At 38.4% G+C, this 21,032-nt stretch overlaps 1 protein-coding gene across 3 annotated transcripts in view; it reads right to left on the reverse strand.

The window, feature by feature from the left end:
- Positions 1 to 21,032, reverse strand: part of TENM1 (teneurin transmembrane protein 1) — a 555,347-nt gene that overhangs the window by 243,060 nt on the left and 291,255 nt on the right. For all 3 annotated transcript variants that reach the window (XM_047082126.1, XM_047082125.1, XM_047082124.1), the window contains exons 7-11: positions 15,891 to 16,090; positions 14,458 to 14,668; positions 9,309 to 9,410; positions 7,810 to 8,004; positions 4,495 to 4,695 (exon numbers count right to left, since the gene is read on the reverse strand). In XM_047082126.1, coding sequence (XP_046938082.1) covers positions 4,495 to 4,695; positions 7,810 to 8,004; positions 9,309 to 9,410; positions 14,458 to 14,668; positions 15,891 to 16,090 — 909 coding nt within the window. The remainder of the gene's footprint in view (positions 1 to 4,494; positions 4,696 to 7,809; positions 8,005 to 9,308; positions 9,411 to 14,457; positions 14,669 to 15,890; positions 16,091 to 21,032) is intronic.

Genomic DNA, 21,032 nt, shown 5'->3' on the forward strand with positions numbered 1-21,032 from the left:
GCGTTGCACCTCTCTCTTTTATAGCTTAGTGAGAGGTATTTTAAATCTTTGTTCACACTTGTCTCCCCAGCTATAGATACGTTTGATCCCGAAGTATCTCATCGCCTCACATGAGGACAGGGACATAATATGGGAAATGAACAATTCAATGAGGAGGTTAGACCAGTTCAGTGGCTTTCACCTCTGGGCAAACTGCTTCACCTGTCTGTGCTGCCGAGTATTAGAATCCCTACTGATGCTGAGGCAGGTGGCCCAGAGGCCACCACATCTATGAAACATTGAGGCAGACATCTGTACATTTTCTTCCAGACCTAATCTTCTATGGGGCTCTCACATTGGGGGGCTCTCACGCATGGTGAGGACCATGTGATTTATTTGAATGGGTAAGGGTGATTTGAGGTGAGGGAGGCGTAGCATAGGGTTGGGGTACTTCATGTGCAAGGGGGCAAGTGTAGAGGCATGTTCATAATTAGCCTTTTCCTCCCCTTCTGAGTCATTTCTGCTGACAGGCCTGGTGCATGTCTTTGTGTATTAGGTGGAAGGGGTGGGCTGTGGAAAGAGAAACTCTCAGCACATGGAATTTCACGTTGACTCATTGGAAATACAAATATTTGAATTTGTACAATTGGTAAGAGGTGTATTGCCAAAAATTTTACCCAATTCTGTGGCATCAGGAAGGACACATGAGGGATGTGAGTGACCTGAGGGAGAAACTGTATGATACATATTCACTATTCAAACAATAAATGCTTATTAAGTCTTATATAAAGAGGCCAGTTTTTGACTAAATGTTAGGAACCCTCTCATGGTAAAGATATTATATATTGGTGTTCTCTAGGGTCTTGACTTTCTTCATTCTTATTCTCTGCACTCTTCTTGGACAATAATGTGCATTCCTAAGGTCTGAACTATATCCCAAATATTTGTTTCCAGTTCAGAGTTCTCCCATAAATTCCATTCTTGAGTATCAATCTGTCACGGGACATACCAACCCAGATCTTCTGCAGGCATCTCTAACTTAGCACGTCCAAAACTGACCTCACCAGGTCCTGTCTCTTTGCCCAAACCTGGCTTTTTGACTGTGCTTAAAAAAAATTTTATTTATTGGGGTGCCTGGGTGGCTCAGTAGGTTAAGCATCCAACTTCAGCTCAGGTCATGATCTCACAATTCATGGGTTCAAGCCCCACGTCGGGCTCTGTGCTGACAGCTCAGAGCCTGAAGCCTGCTTCGGATTCTGTGTCTCCATCTCTCTCTACCCCTCCCCTGCTTGTGTTCTTTCTGTCTCTCAAAAATAAATAAAAACATTTCATAAAAAGGTAAAAAATAAAATAAAATGTTTATTTATTTATTTTGAGGGTCAGGGAGGGGCAGAGAGAGAGAGAGAGACAGGGAGAGACAGAATCCCAAGCAGGCTCCGAGCTGTCAGCACAGAGCCCGACGTGAGCTCGAACTCACGAACCACGAGATCATGCCCTGAGCAGAAATCAAGTCTATTTAACTGACTGAGCCACCCAGGCGCCCCTCTGCGTGTGCTTGTTTGGTGTCAGCTGGTGGTGCCTCCTTTTACCTAGCGATTCAGGGTGGTTATCTTTGGCTCCTCTCTGTCCCTCATCTGCTGTGGTAACTCCTTTCTGGTATGTCTCCGCCTCGCTATTCTCGCAAGCGCGGTGTTGTCAGCTCCAGCCCTCCCCAGCACTCCACTCCTGGGCAACTCTAATCATCACATCGCCCTTGTCCCTTAGGCCCCCAGGTCAGGCATCGCCTCCTCTCCGGTTCCTGAAAGAGCGGTCTATCTCCCATGCAGTTTGTTGTAAACCACTTGGTGGCTTCCTACTGTGTCAAGGGAAAATGCAAATCCCTTAGCATGGTGTGTAAACCCAACTCCCTGTGTTCTAGCCCTGCCCCTGTCTCCTCTTGGATTTCTAGGCTGCAGCTATGCCCAAGGACTAGCAAACCCTCAGTCATGGCATTTGCCTTCATAGCTCTATTTCTTTAAGTTACTCCATCTGCCTGGAATGTTCTTTCCCCTCTTGTCCACGTGATGAACATGTGATCATCTTTCTAATGTGGATTCAAATGTTGACTCCTTCAAAGTCTTCCCTGACTATGGGGCCTCTTCTCACAGAAATACCCTACTGTCCCCTTTTTGTGTTCTGCAGCACAGTCCAATAATACTTTTTTTATACAGTGAATTAGGTCACAGGCCTCTAGAGGACAGGACAGGACAGGACAGTGGTTAGATGTACAGAACGTGAAGCCAGAATAGCTTATTAGCCCAAGTTCCGGCTCTATTACTTGTTATACGGATGACTTTGGGCAAGTTATTTAACCTCTCTGTAGCTCAGCTTCCTTGTTCGTAAAATGGGCACACTTATAGTACTTATCTCACAGAGTTGTTATGAAGATTAAACGAATATACGTACAACACCTAGAATATTGCCCATTAGGGGTGCCTGGGCTGCTCAGTCGGTTAAGCGTCCCAACTCTAGATATTGGCTCATGTCGTGATCTCATGGTTCTGGGCTGTCAGCGCAGAGCCTGCTTGGGATTCTCTCTCTCCCTCTCTGCCCTACCCACCCCTCCCAAAATGAGTAAATAAGCTGTAAAACAAAACTTAAAGAAAGAAGAGCGCCTATTACATAATAATTGTTATGTGAGCGTGTGCTTTAATAACAACACAAACGTTAATCTTATTTTAAATTCGAAGCTCCGGACATATTATATCTGACACACGAAGGAATGGAAGGTGGTCAATGACATGTAGCAAATAAATGAATAGTCAGCCTAGAGCCATACTATAAAGTCCCATAATACCCAGTTACTTCCTTTTTGTAACCATCTTCTAGCTTGCTCTAAGTGTCTTTTCCGCTAGACTGGAAGCTCCTTTTGCCCAAGGACCACATCCATCTTGTTTGCCACCACATCCCCAGCACCAAGCACCATGACAAGCACATAGCAGGCACACATGCATTTGCTAAGTATATAAATGAAGAATTTTAAGGTCTATAGTTTAGTTATTATTAGTTAAAATTTATCATTTTACCCATTTCTGAAAGTGTAAAATGCAATCCTCTCTCCCATATTACTTGTATGTGAGGCAACAAAATTTTGTACAGTAAAGTATTATGTTAGGTTTAATTCTCTTAACAGAGGGGCTTTCTCATTTCTTTACAGCACAGGTTTGGAGACTTTTTGGTTCATAAACTAATTCTGTGGTACAAAAAGTCCCACCGAGCTCCTAATCTTTCCCGTTTACCACATGTCATTTTACATTCTCAACAAAATTCACAGGCAGAGGTTCTGTAGGAGTTATTATTTGTTCATTCTACTCATTGAATGAGCACATGGTCCAAGGGTGAGAAAACAAAGTATAAAGAACTACTCATTATTTTTAGTTTAGGCGGAAAAACAAATCACGTACACAAATACCTACATCACGATGCCATTTTTACTGTCTAGCAATGCGTACGGTGGGATTTCAGAGGATCCTCTTGATGTGATCAGGAGAGGTTTTATAGAATAGCAAAAACTGTAGTTGGTCTTGGTGGGTGGGCTGGATTTTTTTTTCTTTTTAAGTATATCCATTTATTCTGAGAGAGACTGAGAGAGCATGAGCAGGGGAGGGACAGAGAGAGGGAGAGAGGGAATCCCAAGCAGGATCCGCACTGACAGTGCCTAGCCCGACATGGAGCCTGAACGCATGAACCGTGAGAACTCGAGCCGAGATCAAGAGTCCGACGCTTAACCTACTGAGCTACCCAGGCACCCATGGGCTGGATTTTCCTAGGTTAGAAAGGTACCAGCATTCCCCACCGGGGAAAGGGCATGGAGAAAAGTGTGAACGTGGCATGCCCTGGGAGGGGGCAGAGCATACAGAGTACATTCACAGGAGGGATTCATGCGAGAAGCACAAGTAGAAGAAAGGTTGGAGACAGAGGTTTGGGAGAATCTGTGGTGGGCTTTTAATAACAGGCTAGGATATCTGAAGTTTGTTTCTAGACAGGGGAGACCTAGAGCTGATTTTAAGGTAAGGAATAGGAAAAGGAAAGCCAAATCGTGGGAAGAGCAATTGGGTGGCAATATGGCAATGTATAAATAGAGTTCCTGAGCTAAGTTCTGTTTCTAAGTGATGGAACACCCAGTGGAAATACTCAGCAGATGACTAGATGTGAAAGATTATTTGGGGGGAGATACAGCTTTGAAATAACCTGTATAGAACTGATGGTAGGAGGCTCAGGGAAAGACAAAACTGTGGGAGAAAACAGAATGAGGACAGAGCTTCAAGTACAGACCTACAACGGAAAATACAAGAAGAAGCCCAGTAGCATGTTGCATATGAAAACCCAGTAAAATGCTAGCCTAGGAAATACTTGGAAGTCCTTTATGACCCATGAAGTCATACAACCCAGACTTTAACAAGTTCTACCTTAAGGCAAAGGCCAGTGAGAATTTGGGAGTGGAGGAAGGAAGAGAAGGAGGTAACTCCAGTGTACCTGTTGAACAGTCAGATCCAGTCCACTTGGGATCACAGCTACACACCCCAGTGTCCAGAAGAAAAGTTCCGTGTCCTGAGCACTGCTCTTGACATATAGGAAGTGGAGTTTCACAGTTGACTCCTCCCCAACCAGTAGAACAGTGACATTCTCCTTTTACACAGATGCCATGGCTGGAACACATCGGGTCCAAGCAGTCTTCTGAAAGCCCCAAAAAAGGAGGAAAAAGATTGAAAGTGAATAGGTGTTGCCTATATACTTTAGGATGATGAAACTGAGATACTCAAACTTGATTTCCTAATACGTCATTAATACGGTATTAAATTAGGTAATAAAATGTCTCATACAAAGGCTGTATTCAAACCAGGAGATGATTAATACTTAAAAATATGTAGGGTATCATAAAGGTTGCATCCTAAAATTAGAAGACGAAGGAAACCACACATACGTTGCTTAAAATTGTTACGCAAGGTGTAGTACTCCCACATAAATGGGTGGCTGCACCAGTGTGGGCTTTCAACAGGAATTCCTTGGCTTCGCAAGAAAGCCTAAGAATTTTGGGGAAGTCATTCCTTGTCTTTTCTGAAATTGGAATCCTAGCTCTGAGAATTGGCTTTCACTTGGTATGTCTAGGGTAGTATGTGTGTGTGTGTGTGTGTGTGTGTGTGTGTATGCACATATTACATATAAATCAATATATAAAATATAGAAATATACTACACATATATGTCTATAAATATAAAATATATATAAAAATATTAAAACATAAAATATTAAAAATATTAAAACATATTTTTTAGGCTTAGATTATTAGGTATTAGGTGAGCTGACTGCTGTTACATGAAATCATACAACATAATCAATTTATTATAATCTTTCATTAATTTCTCAGAAGCACTGAAAATACAACATTCTCAACAAAATTTTAAAAATTATTAAAAAAATTGTTTGTGTGGCCTCTCCTTCCATCAGGATGCCGTGACATAGTCTTTGATGATTTAGAATATCACAGATGCAATTCTATTTGTCTCTAATTCTGGGGGTCTGGAAATTTTTGGACACATTGTAACAAATGTATAAACTCTTAGAAGTAGATCCCTATACTTGCCTTGGGGAAAATTGTTTTGTGTTTTTAATTGAGGGGCCATTCCATGGGAAATGACAAGGTTGTTTCCAAATTTCTACTCTCTCGATACAATAAGATGAAACTAAAATGATTCCACATAATGAGGGGAGTATGCTTTGAATAAGTAATTCAAAAAGTATTCCAGCAATGAAACAGACTGATAAAACCTGCCTTCATTCATAAGACTGGTCTGGTCTCGGGTGTGGCTTTTGGTAATGGAACAGAGCCTAAGCATTGTTACAATTAGTGCTATTGTATTATAATTAGCCCATAACCTTAAGGTCATTAGCACAGTGCTTAGTTCCTGAGCTAATCAGCAAATAAATACTAAAAGGTACATCTGATTTTATTTTGTTCATTATTTGCATCAAGAGGGAAAGTCTAAAAGTACAGAATATTTTTTAGAAGGAGGCTATTTTGTTACATTAAAACACAACAACTATAGCAAACAAAATAATAGTGAACTTAGTTTGTTTTATTAAAAGTCCACCTTCAAGGAATACGTAAGTCATACTTAAATCAGAGGCACAAAGCCATATGTCTGAATGAGCCAGCAAGCAGCATACATGAATGAGATGAACTGGACGTAAGAAGCCAGTGTGTTGGGAGGGAAATGAGAGAAGGGTCCAGTTTAAAGGAAACCGCGGCTGCTTGGTTCCAGGTGATTATCGCCATGTGGGAACACAGGCCCATGGTTATCAGATTTTCCAGTTGCTCAAGAAAGACCAAAATGAGAGATTTTTATAGGACGCTTCTCTATTTTTAAATTTTGGCAAATAGATCACATGGGGGAAAAAAACCCAATAAAAACACTACCACCACCACTGTTGTGTGACCCAAACACAACCCATGCATAAGCCCAGTTCAGCCTGTGAGTTTCTGGTCTATGACCTTTAACTTAAAACATTTTTTTTCTGCTGTATTTGATAAGCTTATACTGTTAAATATGGTGGGTATTCTTCCTTGCTATCTTGGCTATTCTACACATTTTCTTAGAGATCCCTAGAAGGGAAATTTAAGCTAAGTCCTTTTTCAAGTGCCTCCCAAATTTTGATCAGAAGGGTCTAAATTAATGAGGTTAAACATTTTCATGGAGAACTGTAGATGCTGTGAGGGGTATCATTGTTTGGGTGCACATGCATATGTCCATGTAACGTCTGAGTTTACAACTTAAACATAATGACTGCAGTTGGATAACCATAAAAACGATTTCCAGAGGTAACTCAGGAACTCTGGTGTCCTGTCCAGGCCCAATGCCATTCACTGGAACAGATATAATCTTCACACCAAAATTCTACGATTGCTAACGGGAGGTGGAAAGCTAAACTCTTGGAGCGGAATGAGATTAAGCCCTTTAGAATGCTGTGTAATAGTCTTAATGAGCCATCTTTAAAAAGCAATTATAGTGCATTTTCAGCAGCCTCTTTCCTGAACAACAGTTGTGATGAGACCATCTCCCATGGTAATGGTTTAATATTATTTCTGAAATCAGTCTTATTTGAGGAATGTGGCATGAAAAAGGTCTGATTACTAGTAAACTTATTTTCCAATGTGTCTCTTTAAATGATGAAACTATTGCCATTTCAAAATATGTTTGTGCGTCGTGTGTGTAAAGGTTCCTTTGGAGTGAATTTTAATATAAAGGCACTGCCTTGAAGCTCATTAGTGGTCCGCTGGCTTCCTTAGGCATGGAGGTCAAGTTCCAGCATGAGGTATGTAAAAATAAATACTATAAAGCAATAATAATGGTAATTACAAATCGCTCCCAAAGAAAACATTCAATGAAATCATTCCAAATGTGCATCCATTATTATTTTTATCATGCGTTTTAAAGTAAGATATAGCCTAATGTACTGTGGAACAACGAAAGCAGTTGAATTAACACCTAATGTCATCAATATGGAAATTCTCAAGTTATGAAGCAGTGTTAGAAATGGGGGGGGGGACACCATTTTTCATGACTGCTCTGCAAGTGTCCCAGATACAGCCCTGTGTTAATATTAGAGACTGTCTGAAGAGACATGAGTTCCCCAGACTCCAGCCCTCTTCTCCATGTACTAAAGACATATTGAACATTTACGGTTTGCAGAGACTACCTGCATCTCTACTAGATGCATCTCTACAGGATGACAGTTGCACAATTCAGTGAGAGAAAAGCCTGAAGCAATAGATTAAAATGGGGCTCTGACCTTCCTCGCATATTTCTCCTTTGTATCCTGGCACACAGATGCAGACTCCCATGATGCAGGTGCCGTGACCAAAGCACGTTGGGTCAATGCATTGCTCTTCTGGAACGTCGCACTCTGGCCCCTTCCAGCCATTTCGGCAGACACAGTGTCCTTTCTCGTATTCTCCATTCCCACCACACAGCACAGGGCACGAATCTGAAGGTTGGCAAATGAACTTGTAGTGTTCTCAAAATGCTTTTAAAATCTCCAAAGAGCAATCATCTATTGATTCTTGTGTAATATTTCAGGCAAAAATTTGTACTATTTCTAACTTAGCCTTTATTAAACAGGCACATCCTTGCGATTACAAATAGAATTTTCCTCTTATGAGAGAGGAAAAAGGATAAGTTATGAAAATATCCTGTGTGAAGCAATTATTTCAAGTATGTGCTTTTCATTCCAACATACCGTTAAACAACTATTATTATTATTACTACTGTTATCATTATTTTAAACCAAGGTTTTATTTTTTCTCTTATGGCTTTTCTTCCTCAAACAGATGTACGCCACTTTTAGAAAGAAAAACCTGAAAATTTTAAAAACTGATAAACAGGGAGTATAAAATGTTATCTTTAAAAAGTCGTATATTTGAATACATTTATGCTGGACAGATGTCTACTCCCGTGACACCTGGTGCAGACCTTTATTAGAATACTTAAAGTCTGCTTTGTCATTGTTGGCTCCCTATTAAAACTATGGGCTCCTTGAGGGCAGGGCCTGTATCTTCTGTCTTAGTCAATTTTTAATACCAGCCATCTTCTTCCTAATCCCCACATCCTCCAGATCTGTCATGCTCCCAGGAAGCCAGCAAGTGCTATAGAATTCTCAGCTGAGCAGAATTTAATCTAAGGGAATCTGAGTGGCTGGGAAACCTGAGATTAAAGTATTAGCAGACTGAGAACCGTAAGAATACACTGAAAATGAGCAGAAAGCATCTCTACCATAGTAACTGTACGCATGGGGTGAAACGCAGTGTGATTTATCTAAAGCTTTTCGAGAATTAAACTACGGGCAAGTCGAGGAAACAGTAAAGTTTGCTGTTTCACTCGTGACTTGCCAGTCTTTACTTTCTAAGGCTCCTTATCGGTTTGCTGGTTGCCTATCCCTTCCTATTTACGCGGGTGTATATAAGCAGTTACAGAGGACCCCGGTACAAATTCCACCCATTCGGTAACTGCCTATCGCCCCTCTCTGAGGTTGTTTCTTGGCACAATAAGCTGGGATAACAGTAGATCTACGTCACCGGTTTCCAAAGGATGTATGATTCAGAAGAGGTAACAGAGTGTTTATAACAAATAGTCTGTGGCAGAGTAAGTGCTCAGCTTTTGGTTGTGCTGGGGGGGTGGTGGTTTGCTGCTACTCCTACGGCCACTTCTCTTCCTCCTCTTATTGCTACTGATTCCGAGTTCTCAAAAGACGTGTATATCCCCAAACCAATTGGAATAACAGAGCAACATTACCTCTCGCGCAGTCAGGCCCCAGGAATCCTGGGAAACAATGACAATGGCCAGAGATACACTCTCCATTTCCATTGCAATTGGTTGAACAGTCATCCATTATTTCTGTTAATAGAGAAAAAGGAAAGAAATGAGCAAACTTCCAGGATGTAGAGTCCTTAACTTTTTTTTTTTTAAATTGCAAGAACTCTGGGTCTATAACAATCTTGCCCTCTCCTGTCTTGGAGCACTTACTGTTTAAAATCAGATGCCAAAGATTTCTGTAAGATGTCACATGTAGTACCAAATTATTACAAGGGCCCTGGATTTGCTGAATTGGCTATTCAAGAGTGAAACTAAAAACCAACCTCATCTCTAAAGTGCATAAAGGGTCTAGATGAATTGTATTCTTATGAGATGTTCGTGACAAAGCTAAAAATGTACTAGAATTATAGGATATTTCTCAAAAGCAAAACGGGCTTTAAAATGCAACCCGAAAGACTAAGTCTACTGTTTATTTTTCAAGTTTAGGTTGTAGCAAATAAAAAATTTCTTCTCTAGCACCTTAAAATGTTTAATCTACTATCTTGACAGCTTAAATATGATAATCAGTATTTCATTTTCATTAATAAGTGACAATGGAAGGCTTTTAAAGTAAGTGTTCATATTAAATTCACCACCACTAAAAGCATTAGAACCTAAGTATTTTGTTGAGAAATGCTTTCTTGACTGTAAATGCTTATCAGTTCTCCGCCACTAATTTCCCTTCAATCCATTCTTAGAGAAGAATAGGCTTCAAGGGAATTGAGAAGGCTTTAAAGGCGCCCATAGGTAGTTCTGGTGACATAAAGATGTGCAGTGCGACAGAACTTTGATAAGTCTTGTGGTTAGTAATTTGGCTGAAAAGGTAGGAAGTTATACAAAAGTCAGGCTCTGACAATGACAAAAATTATTTCTAGTTTAAAATTGTATTTGAGTATAATAAAGTCAAATTCCAAGTCCATGAACTCTTATGGTATGTGTGCTTTCTTCTTTCAGTTTTTTTTTTTATATCATCTTCTCATTACTCTTTCTGGAAGTTTTCCATACTTAGCATTCTTGGATTCAGAGTTTTACGTTCTGGCCCATTAAACTCACACTTCTCGTATGTACCAGTTTTTCCTTTTCAATCCAAATTATCTACTTCATCTCGTTTCACTTGCATAAGCTATTTCCAATTAGAAGGAGATATTCTAGGAAGTGGTCTTGGCTTCTTCTACTCCGCTGTGAGAATTCATAATGAGGGCCGAGAAATAGCATTTCTTCAATTGTGGCCTTTTGACCACCTGGATCAGTAGATCACCCAAAACACTTACAATGTAGATGCCTAGGCTTCCCTCCAGACCTACTGAATCTGAAGGATGCAGCCCAGGAATCCACAGTCTAACAAAAACCTCAGGTGACCCTGCAGGTGGCTCACCTCATTAAGGCACTGAGAACCAATGCTTCAAATAGGAAACTTCCATAGTTAGAGAACTTCTGATCTAGACTTGGGGTTCGGCCTTGGGTAGAATAAAAGCCAAGAGGAAGAAAGTGGTATCTAGTTTTGGGGGGAATTCTTAGAAAGCCGAGAATGAATCCAGGGACTGTGTGGATAGCCCCCTATTATCACTCAGAAGAGGTTCTTCTTGTCACCCCTGTGTGAATACATCAGATAGCTTTTTGCAGGTTTATGATAATCTGTTCTCTGATCCCTGTGCTAGAAAACTGAACTGGATAAGAAATTTATACGTGGCATTTGCTGAGAGACAACTGGTCTGACAGGAACGGAACGTTTGACAAAGAGCTAACCATTTTAACTTCTTAAAACACTCGTTATTTTCATAAAATCATTAACTTCTTTAAAAGGTGCTGAAAAGGCACAGAGTTTTTTCCATTCAAAGACGGAACAATTACGTCTCCAGTTTCTATTTAATCTATGTTTCTTGTGCCAAGCGATAGTGGCAGTTCTTAAATCTACATTTGGATTTCCCCTGCCCTGGATGGTTAATAGGAGGTCATGGAGGAAGCTTTCAAAGGTAAATATAGTTGAATTTAATTTCACACCAGCTCCTATTGACAACCTTATGCAAGCAGCCTTGTGGGAATGTAGCTATTGTAGAAAAAATGTTTAATAAAGTTTGCTATCAAAATAAATAAAAATCCCTACATCTTATTGACTTATCTAAGATCTGTCTCTGGGCCCACACTGCCGCACAGAACTTAACACCAGCAATGCAAATGAGAAGAGAAGGCAATATAGGGAGGATCTGGAAGCTGCCACCTCCACTGGGTATCAAAGAGACACTAGGACAGCCCAGGGAATCTAGGAGGAGGATGGCTACAGCAGGAACACATAAGTAACTCATGATGAGAAATAATGTGTTTTTCTATTTATGTTGGCTTCCATGAAATTTTGCCTTCTATCCTTTTCAAAGCTTATTTTTATTTATTTATTTATTGAGAGAGAGAGAGAGAGAGACAGACAGACAGACAGACAGAGGGGAGGGGGAGAGAGAGAGGGACACAGAATCCGAAGCAGGGTCTGCACCGTCAGCACAGAGCCTCATGTGAGGCTCAAACTCATGAACTGTGATATCATGACCTGAGCCGAAATCAAGAGTCAGATGCTTAACTGTTTGAGCCACCCAGGTGCCTCTTGCCTTCTATCTTTTTAATCTTCCTTCAGAATCACTTCTTCAACTGCAGTTCATTAGAGTTGAGAATGATTTTAAAGTTCTATGCATAAAACTCTACTTTTATTCTAGAGTCTAAAGCCCCTCGATATCACCATCTGCACTGATGATGGGTTTTGCTCCTGGCAGGTTTTCTTATGGGAGAAACTAAAGGTAATGGATAATCTGATGGAATGATTATGGCCTGAAGGGCATGGGCTTTGGAGTCAGACATACTTGGTTGTCTCAAATCTCAATTTTGCCACTTGTTGGCTGTGAGACTCTATCAGATTATTTACTCATTTCAAGCCTCCATTTCCTTATTTATTATATAAATATCACTACACCTATGCTATCAGTGTTGTGAAGGGAATCAAACAAGATTATTGAATGTAAATCATTTGGTACAGTGTTTGGGGGCAGAATGGCACTCCATAAGTGGTATATATTATCATGTTATAGAGCAGGTTGGCTGAGATTAGGGGATATTGACAACTCTGTCTATACTACTGGAAAATAACATATATTAATATAGGCCTGTGGCTAGCCTATATTAGTCATTCAATAAATGCTTATTGCTAATATTGTCTTGATCCTTATTAGTAGTGGACCAAATAGAGTTAAGATCAATCAACCGATTCTAACATCATGAAATAGAGAACGAACAGCTAAGAACAGCATTTAGCGTAGTCAAATTGATACAAAGCTTAAATTGTTTAATCAAATATATTAGCCTCTCTTTACTGCAGTTAAATTATAAAAACATAAAAAAATTAATGGGGAGCATTTAGAGCAAATAACTTAATACTTGTGATTTTTTTTCAGAAATTTACTTGGATTCTCTTTAAGTGGAATTGCAGAAGTGTTTCTGTTACTTCTAATCGTAAAAACACAACCGATGGGTGGCTCAGTCGGTTGATCGTCCGATTTTGGCTCAGGTCATGATATCACAGTCTGTGAGTTCAAGCCCCGCGTCGGGCTCTGTGCTGACAGCTCAGAGCCCGGAGCCTGCTTCGGATTCTGTGTCTCCCTCTCTCTCGGACCCTCCCCTGTTCATGCTCTGTCTCTCTCTGTCTCAAAAATAAATAAACATTAAAAAAAAAAACACAACAGAAAAGTAGAAAAAAATGTGACTTGCATAAGGAAGAAGCAAATAGTTTGTTGCATATGAAACTGACAGTGTGATATCTGGATAATAGGAATTGTATCTCAAAGATTAGCTTCTTTTTGGGAGGAAGTAAGGGACAGGAAAAAACTTCAAGCATGTTTCTGGGTCTATTGATTTTTGAAAGGTTAATAGTTGGGTTAGTGTTTTAACTTGAGCTTACTGGTAAGGATAACAGGAAGAGAGAAAATCTTCACAAATATTTTAGATCTTCTAACTGTTTGATTTCTTAGGAGGAACTCAACTTCCCATGACTCATTGGCATCTGCATTACCAAAATTGGGCCTTGATAGAAAAACAATATCATGAAAGGTACATCTATTAAATCTGCTCCATTGAGTCTGTTAGCGTTGCAAAAAAGTGTCAGGACTTCAATTTTTTTTTTCTAATTTAACAAATACGCTGTCTTTTGAAGATGTAAAATCTGTGGAGTTTTTCTCCAGGGGAAAAAAAAATAATCGGTGTATTTTTATAGTCTGATTACTTTAGAGGAAAGTTTTTGTTAATATTATGGCTGGAATACCATTTTCTACTGGGTCAAGGTCTTCAGCATCAAGTAAAAATAGAACATAATTGTTATAAAGAGCAGATGGTATGTCTATTAACAGTCAACACATCTTCCTAAACATATGGTTGAACAGGTTAACTAAAGGATAAAGTGGTGAGAGTTGGATAGAAAACGGACAGCTGTAAAATATTTTCCCTTCTTTTAAAAGACATGTGTGTTAGGAAGATTCACACAATAAAATACTATGTCTATGAGATGTTTTCCCTCGGGGCTAAAAAATTCCAAAAGAAAGGGCTATGAGTGGTCCAAGTTATTATCCTCAAGACCCTTCTCTGAATACTCGTAGGTTTTTGAAGCCTTAATGGTTCTAGAATCGGTTGTTCTAAAGAAGAGCTGGACTGGTGCTAGTTTCTCCATTTTAAAAGGTATTTATTTGCTTTGTCTTTTCTAATGGATCTTGAATGAACAGAGATTCTCTTGCTTATTCCCTTTGTCACTGAAGTTGTTCATCTATGCAGCCTTGGTAATAATATTATCCAGGTAACTATTCCTGTCGAAAATACATAAAAAGGTACATGGCAAGTATCCTACAAAGCAGCAAATAATGGAGCATTTAGAAAACCTTAATCAGCATTTAAACAACATTAATGACAACAATAATATAAACCTTTCTCGTAGTGACCTATCTTGAATAAGGACTTTAAGGCAGAATGAACGATGGGTTGAAATGACATCTGTATCACTTTAATCACTGCTGTCTTTCTAGAATTATACTGTCAATTCAAAATAATAGTCAAGGCAGCTTACCAATTGCTGTAGTTAACACGAATACTTGCTCCATCTTTTTTCCATCATTGTAGAATGCCAGATACCAAGGCCCTTGGTCCATATACTCTATGAAACCTGTCTCCTGCAGTGAGGTTAAGATCAGGTTCCGAGGGGAGTGTTGGGTATCGTCAGAGCCCTTGGAGTCCTGCTTGACCAGCTGTTTTCCATCCATCAATTTTACAAAGTCGAACTGGAACAAATACACGCAAATCTGAGCCACTACTTCTACTTCTAGACTAATGAACATCTCTAACTTCAACTGCTCTCTTCCACACTTCTTTGCTTTGAAAGAGGAAGTTACTCGTTCTTAATTATACTTAAACACAAAAGTATTTTATTAATTCTGAAAAACCCACTATATTTATAAATGTTATAAAATACCTTTCAGTTTTGGAGTATTCAAAATAATTGTCTAAAAATAAATAAACCAAGAAATAGAAAAAAATTGTATTTGGCACTATGCGAGAGAATCTTGATATTTTACTAAAGTATCAGAAGATACTCGAAACCACACATTCCCCTCAAAAAAGTTATCATGATCTTCTCTACAAATTTAAGAGTTTTACAGTTTTTAAAACAAATAAACAGTCAAAAATTTGAGGACATTCGTAATTTACTACCTTTGTGGTAGCATATTTAAATATTCAAAGAACCCCCTCCTTTTCCCCCCTAATCAGTGGACAAGCACATGGCACACATTTCCTTGGGCATTTTAAGAGTCACATTTGAATGGCATTCTAATTCCCTGCCTATTCCCATCCAGAAGGTAAGATTTGGACTATGGTCGTATCTGTTGGAAAAAAAAAAAGCAATCCCCTGATGGTTATGATTCCTTACGCTACTTCTTAGATGGAGCAAGGCCCCAAATGGGTTCGTGCAAGAAAGAGATAAGGGGGAAAAATGAGAGAAATGAGGTGGTTAGCGTTTATAGAAGGGCTTTCTAAACCACAGAAGATTTATGTATTTGAGTTATTATTAACAATAACAAGAAAAAATTTCTACCCATAAGATAAAACCTGCCTTTTAGACTCATTTCCCTTATTGATTTGCATTCTTCATTGGGACAAGGGGTCAAGACCATATGGGGCCAGCGAAGGAGGTGTGGTCCCAAAAGCTAAGTAAGATGAGGGGGCCGGGATGGCTCATGATCATCTTATTCCAGGAAACACAATTCAAATTTCAAGAATATTTTCTTAAACTTCCTTTTCTGAATCTGCTCTGCTAAATGCTATTGCATATTTCTCAGTCATTTTTATTTTCATTTGTTTGAGTGTGATTATTCTGGATATTTGCTCATTACAAAAACTGTCTGCCTTCACCTTTGATTCTCACATACTTTGCAAGTCACAAACCCTGAACTGTTCATCCCACCACCCTCCAAAGGGTCAAGAAACACCTATAACATCAAATACCTGAGTGTGTGTAGGTGGAATGTTTCTTCTGCCATAAATTCCCAGCAGAGAGTCCTTGGCTAAAGAAATATTGAATTTCAGATATATAGGATGGTGGATAGTAATCTGGAAACGCCAGAATAAGCCAGGTGGAATGGTCTGCATGACTTGTGCACCAATGTCAACTTCTCCGGTGTCTATCGCCCGTCCCTTCTGAAACACTGGTTTTAAAGGTAAAGAAAATTACAGATAATATTAATCGTAATTTATAAAGCAATGATTTTTAGTTTTTCAGGACAAAAATATCAAAATGACTTACTAAGGTCTTTTTTCCACCACCCTACCCATATTTCAGGGCTTTACACAAATGATCTTCCAAGAAGACTTCCCTAACCAACCACTATACCAGTATCTCCCTTCTCTTGCATTACTGTTACATTTATTTCCATAACTTGATTCATTTTAATCATTATTAAATGGTTAAATTTAAATGGTTAAATGCAGGCAATACAAAGATGAGCAAGATGAGCTTCTTGCTCTCAAGGAGCTCTGAATATAAGAGAAGAAATAGGATAAATGCACAAATAACCATGTTGTAAAGGAAAATAAATGATTTGGGTATTCAAAGGAGTAAGGAGTATTTGATTGGAGGATACTCCTCATTCCTAGCAGTCTCTATGCCCTTTATCTTCCTTTATTTTTCTTCTTAGTACTTACATCCCTAACATACCACATGTTTTACTTGTTTATTGTTTATTGCCTATTTTCTCCCAAGAGACTATAAGCTCCATGAGGCTGTGGCTGTTTTGTTCATTGCTTTATCCCCAGTAACTAGAAGAATGTATGCAAATAGTATGTGATCCATACATATTTATTCAATGAGTGAATGAATGAATGAATGAATGATTTAGAAAAGGGTATTTATGGGAAGTAGTATTGAAGATGGGCCTTAAAGGGAAGAGAAGATTTCAACAGAGCTGTTGACAAGAATTTTCCACATGAAAGGAATACTTTGTACCAAAAAAAAAAGAGGAGAGTCATTAAAGTTTTTAAGAAGAAGGGAGATATTTGGATACATTAGAAAAACTAATCTTGAGGCAGAAGGTAGAATGATTTAGAGGTGGAAACACAAGGATGATAGAGAATTATGGAACAATAATTCAGGTGAAATGACCTAAAGATCTAAATTTACAGTGGGCTCAACAGTTCACGTGGAATAAGTACAGTCCAGTCACCTGTAAAATAAACAAGTGGGGCTACACCAAACTAAAGAGCTCTGTACAGCAAAAGAAACAATTAAATAAATTGAAAAGGCCATCTACAGAATGGGAGAAAATTACTTGCAAACCATATATCTAATAAGGGATTACTATCCAAAACACACAAAGAATTCATACAACTCCATAGTAAAGAAAAAAAAAAAAAGCAAATAATCCAACTCAATAGCAAAATAGCAAATAATCCAATGTAAAAATGGGCAAAGGACTTGAACACACATTTTTCCAAAAAAGGCCAATAGGTGTATGAAAAGGTACTCAACATCACTAATCATTGGGGAAATGCAAGTCAAAACCACAATGAGATAGCACCTCATACCCGTTTGGTTGACTAGTATCAAAAGATAAGAAATAACAAATGTTGGTAAGGATATGGAGAAAAGGGAACCCTTATATGCCATTGGTGGGTATGCAATAATGGTACAGTCATTTTGGAAAGCAGTACAGTGGTTCCTCAAAAAAATAGAACTACCATACGATATAGCAATCCAACTTCTGTGTATATATGGAAAGGAACTGAAATCAGGATCCTGAAGACATATCTACACAGCCACATTCACTGCAGCATTATTCATAATAGCCAAGATATGGAAACAATCTAAATATCCTTTGATGGATGAATGGATAAAGAAAATGTGATACACACAAACACACACACATACACACACACACACACACACACTACTCCATTGTGTGTATATATGTATGTGCATATACACACACAGGCAATGAAATATTATTCAGCCACAAAAAAGAAGGAAGTGCTCCCAATTGCAAAAATATGGATGAAGCTGGAGGGCATTATGCTAAGTAAAATAAACAAGACAGAGAAAGTCAAATTCTATATGACATCACTTATGCGTGGAATGTAGAAAAGAATAAAAGCCAATCTCATAGAAACAGAGACTAGAATGGTTGCCAGGGCTGGAGGGAGGGGGTAACAGGGTGATGTAGGTCAAAGGGTACAAATTTTCAGTTATAAGCAGGAGCTCTGACAATCTGACATAGAGCATGGCGACTGTAGTTAACAAGATGGTATTACACACTTGAAAGTTGCTGAGAGTAGATCTTAAGCATTCTTACCACACCAAAAAAGTTAACTATGTGAGTGTGAGGTGATGGATGTGTTAATTATCCTGACCTGTTTGATCATTTCTACATTGTATGTGTATATGAAATCATCACATTGTCTACTTTAAATATATACAACTATATTTGTCAGTTCTTCCTCAATAAAGTTAAAAAAATCACATATTATTGAAGAAGTATAAAACCAGGTTATCCTAAAGAATGATACAAATATCAATGAACTTCAGATTATTATACATTTTAAAAATCTTATTGTACTTTCAAGCATAAATACTAAAAAAATAAAAATTTATTTTTCACACTAGCATAGAGAAAATAATATGGAGATAAAAAATAACTTATCTAAACTAAGGCAAGACAGGGAAGGCACAGACTAGATGGATCAATCGGAAAACATAAAGAAGATGGAAGATAAATTATAAAAAAATAAAGAGCAATGAACTAAATGCTTGCGTCACAAGGTAAGAGTCATCACTCTGAATTAAAAAGTAAAATCTAAAGACATTTTTTTTACCAAAAGTCAAAAGTATATCTAAAATATAAAGAGACTTATTTATAATAATAAAAGTTATTTTCTCAGGAAGAAGAAAAAAATAAAGAAGACAATATAAAGGAAGATTCTAGAGCAGCGCTTCTCAAACTTGAATGTGCTTAAGAAGGGCGTCTTTTTAAAATGCAGTTATGATAAAGTAGGTCTGAGGTCGGATATTTGTCACAAGTTCCCAAGTAATGCCCGTGTTGCATGGTACACAGCATACACACTGAGAAGCAAGGTTGTTAGGACACTGGGACACTAGGTATGGGGGCTGAGGGAGGGTCAAAACTTACTCCATGGTTGTGAGTTTGGGTGACTCAGACAATGCCAGTAGCAAATACAAGAAGCCTAAAAGGAGCTAGTTAGTGTGAGAGGGTGCTGAGTTTGGACAAGAAGGTCTTTATTATTTATTTCCAAATTTTCTAATTATTTCTGAGGTACTCTATTACTATATGCTTCTGTGGAATTCTCTGTTGAGTGGAGGGGGGAGGGAAGGGATAGAAGAGGAGGGGCAAGAATTAGTTTGCCTTGACTCTAAGCCACAGGATTGCACCTCAGGGGGGAATTCAATTTGGCCTCTTTCCACACGGCCTTTATATTTTTCAGCCATCAACTCTTTCTCCACACCAAACACAGTTTAAAAACACACATGGTCTCTGTCCTTTGTGTTCACTTGCTATAAAATTAACAGCCCATTAAGAAACACACCTGCAGTGGCTTTATTCAGAGGCCAATGCCTTGCAGCTTTTAACTCCCTAAAATACCTCCATTATTGCTTTTTGTGTTAAGGCCAAGAGTAATAACTATTTTAAGAATGTTCACTGTTAACTGTTAATAATAGATTTCAAATGCAATTTTGAACATAATTATGTATTACAGGACACATAATTTTGTGGAATTGACATTTATAATAAAATATGCCCTTTGAGATGATAAATCACCAACTGAGGACCTTATTTTTCATTGAAAGTTACTTTTTCCCATGTGAGACAGAACAGTCTTGTCCCCAAAGGGTTGATTATACATTTAACTCCTAAGGTCCCAGAGCTGACAAATGTCTTGAAAGAGCAGACAATTAATAGACCGTGTTTATGTGGATACTTCCACTTTCAACTTAATGTTCAGTTGGTTCAACTGCCATCCTCATCAGGGGCTCTTATCACTTCTTAAAATGCATCATTTGGTTGTGCAAACAATATTATAAATATAAAATAATTTAAAATTAGGTTTGACAAACACTATTTTAACGGTGCTATGAATGACCTTTAATGAATGCAGACGCGGTCATTAAAAAAAAATCAGGGCAAAACTGGCTGATGGACATTAACCTTTATATACGAGCCTTACCAAATGCTACACCGTGTTTCCCTTCTGCACTTTATAGCATCATATACTGCATAATGAGGCTACTTAAATGTTATTCACTAAATCAAAAGAAACTCATGAAGTCGTGTTGTTGGAGTTTCCCAGTTCCTAGCACTAGTAAATATCTGAAGCATATATGCTAAGTCATTTATAAAAAATGATTTTAAAAGATGGTCTTACCCTTTGAGATCCTGCATCAGAGTTAAAACAAGATAGATGAAGAGACATGACAACATGAATGAACATGTGGACTATAATTTAAATAAAAATAGCAAAGCAAGCGAGTTGCAGCAATTTGGTGTCGAAGAGAAATTCTCACAGCTTGCAAATGGAAAATTTCTCAACCTCTAACCTTTAGAGTTGAGTGCATCAGAAAGGAAGGCATCTCCCTGTTAGCAATCTACATCACTAAACAACCTGCTCCATTTTATCTTCTCTCAAAATTTGTTATGGGTTATGATGTAGTTGATTATTAGTCAATTTAATCTTTAATTTTTTTCTTAATGTAGCTCAAAGGGGGAAGCGAAAGAGAAGAAAATTACATGCAGGCAAACAATATGTGATGTGATTTCCTAAAAACATTCTGCACCAATATAAGTAAGTGGGGTAGGTGTGGTCAAACTTAACATTGACCCTGATCCTTCAGTTGCGAAGTGTCAGCAGCAGAGTTAAAATGTGGCACTCAGGTATGGTTTTTGTAATAATTCATGTTTTAATTGTCGTTTAACCAGTTACACTCCTACAGCATATCGGAAGGTCTAGGAAGACCAAACTCTCCAGTAACAGAACACGCCCTTGCACAAATCCAAGAGCAAGTGCGGGCTGCCATGGATCATATCAAACTGTGCAGTACTGTACTTATCACAGTCTCACCAATATCCACCAATTTAGTTTGAG

This window comes from Lynx rufus, unplaced genomic scaffold (assembly GCF_022079265.1).
Source record: "Lynx rufus isolate CCGP_SWC_20201006 ecotype Redwood Valley unplaced genomic scaffold, mLynRuf1.p SCAF_19, whole genome shotgun sequence".
NCBI lineage: Eukaryota > Metazoa > Chordata > Mammalia > Carnivora > Felidae > Lynx > Lynx rufus.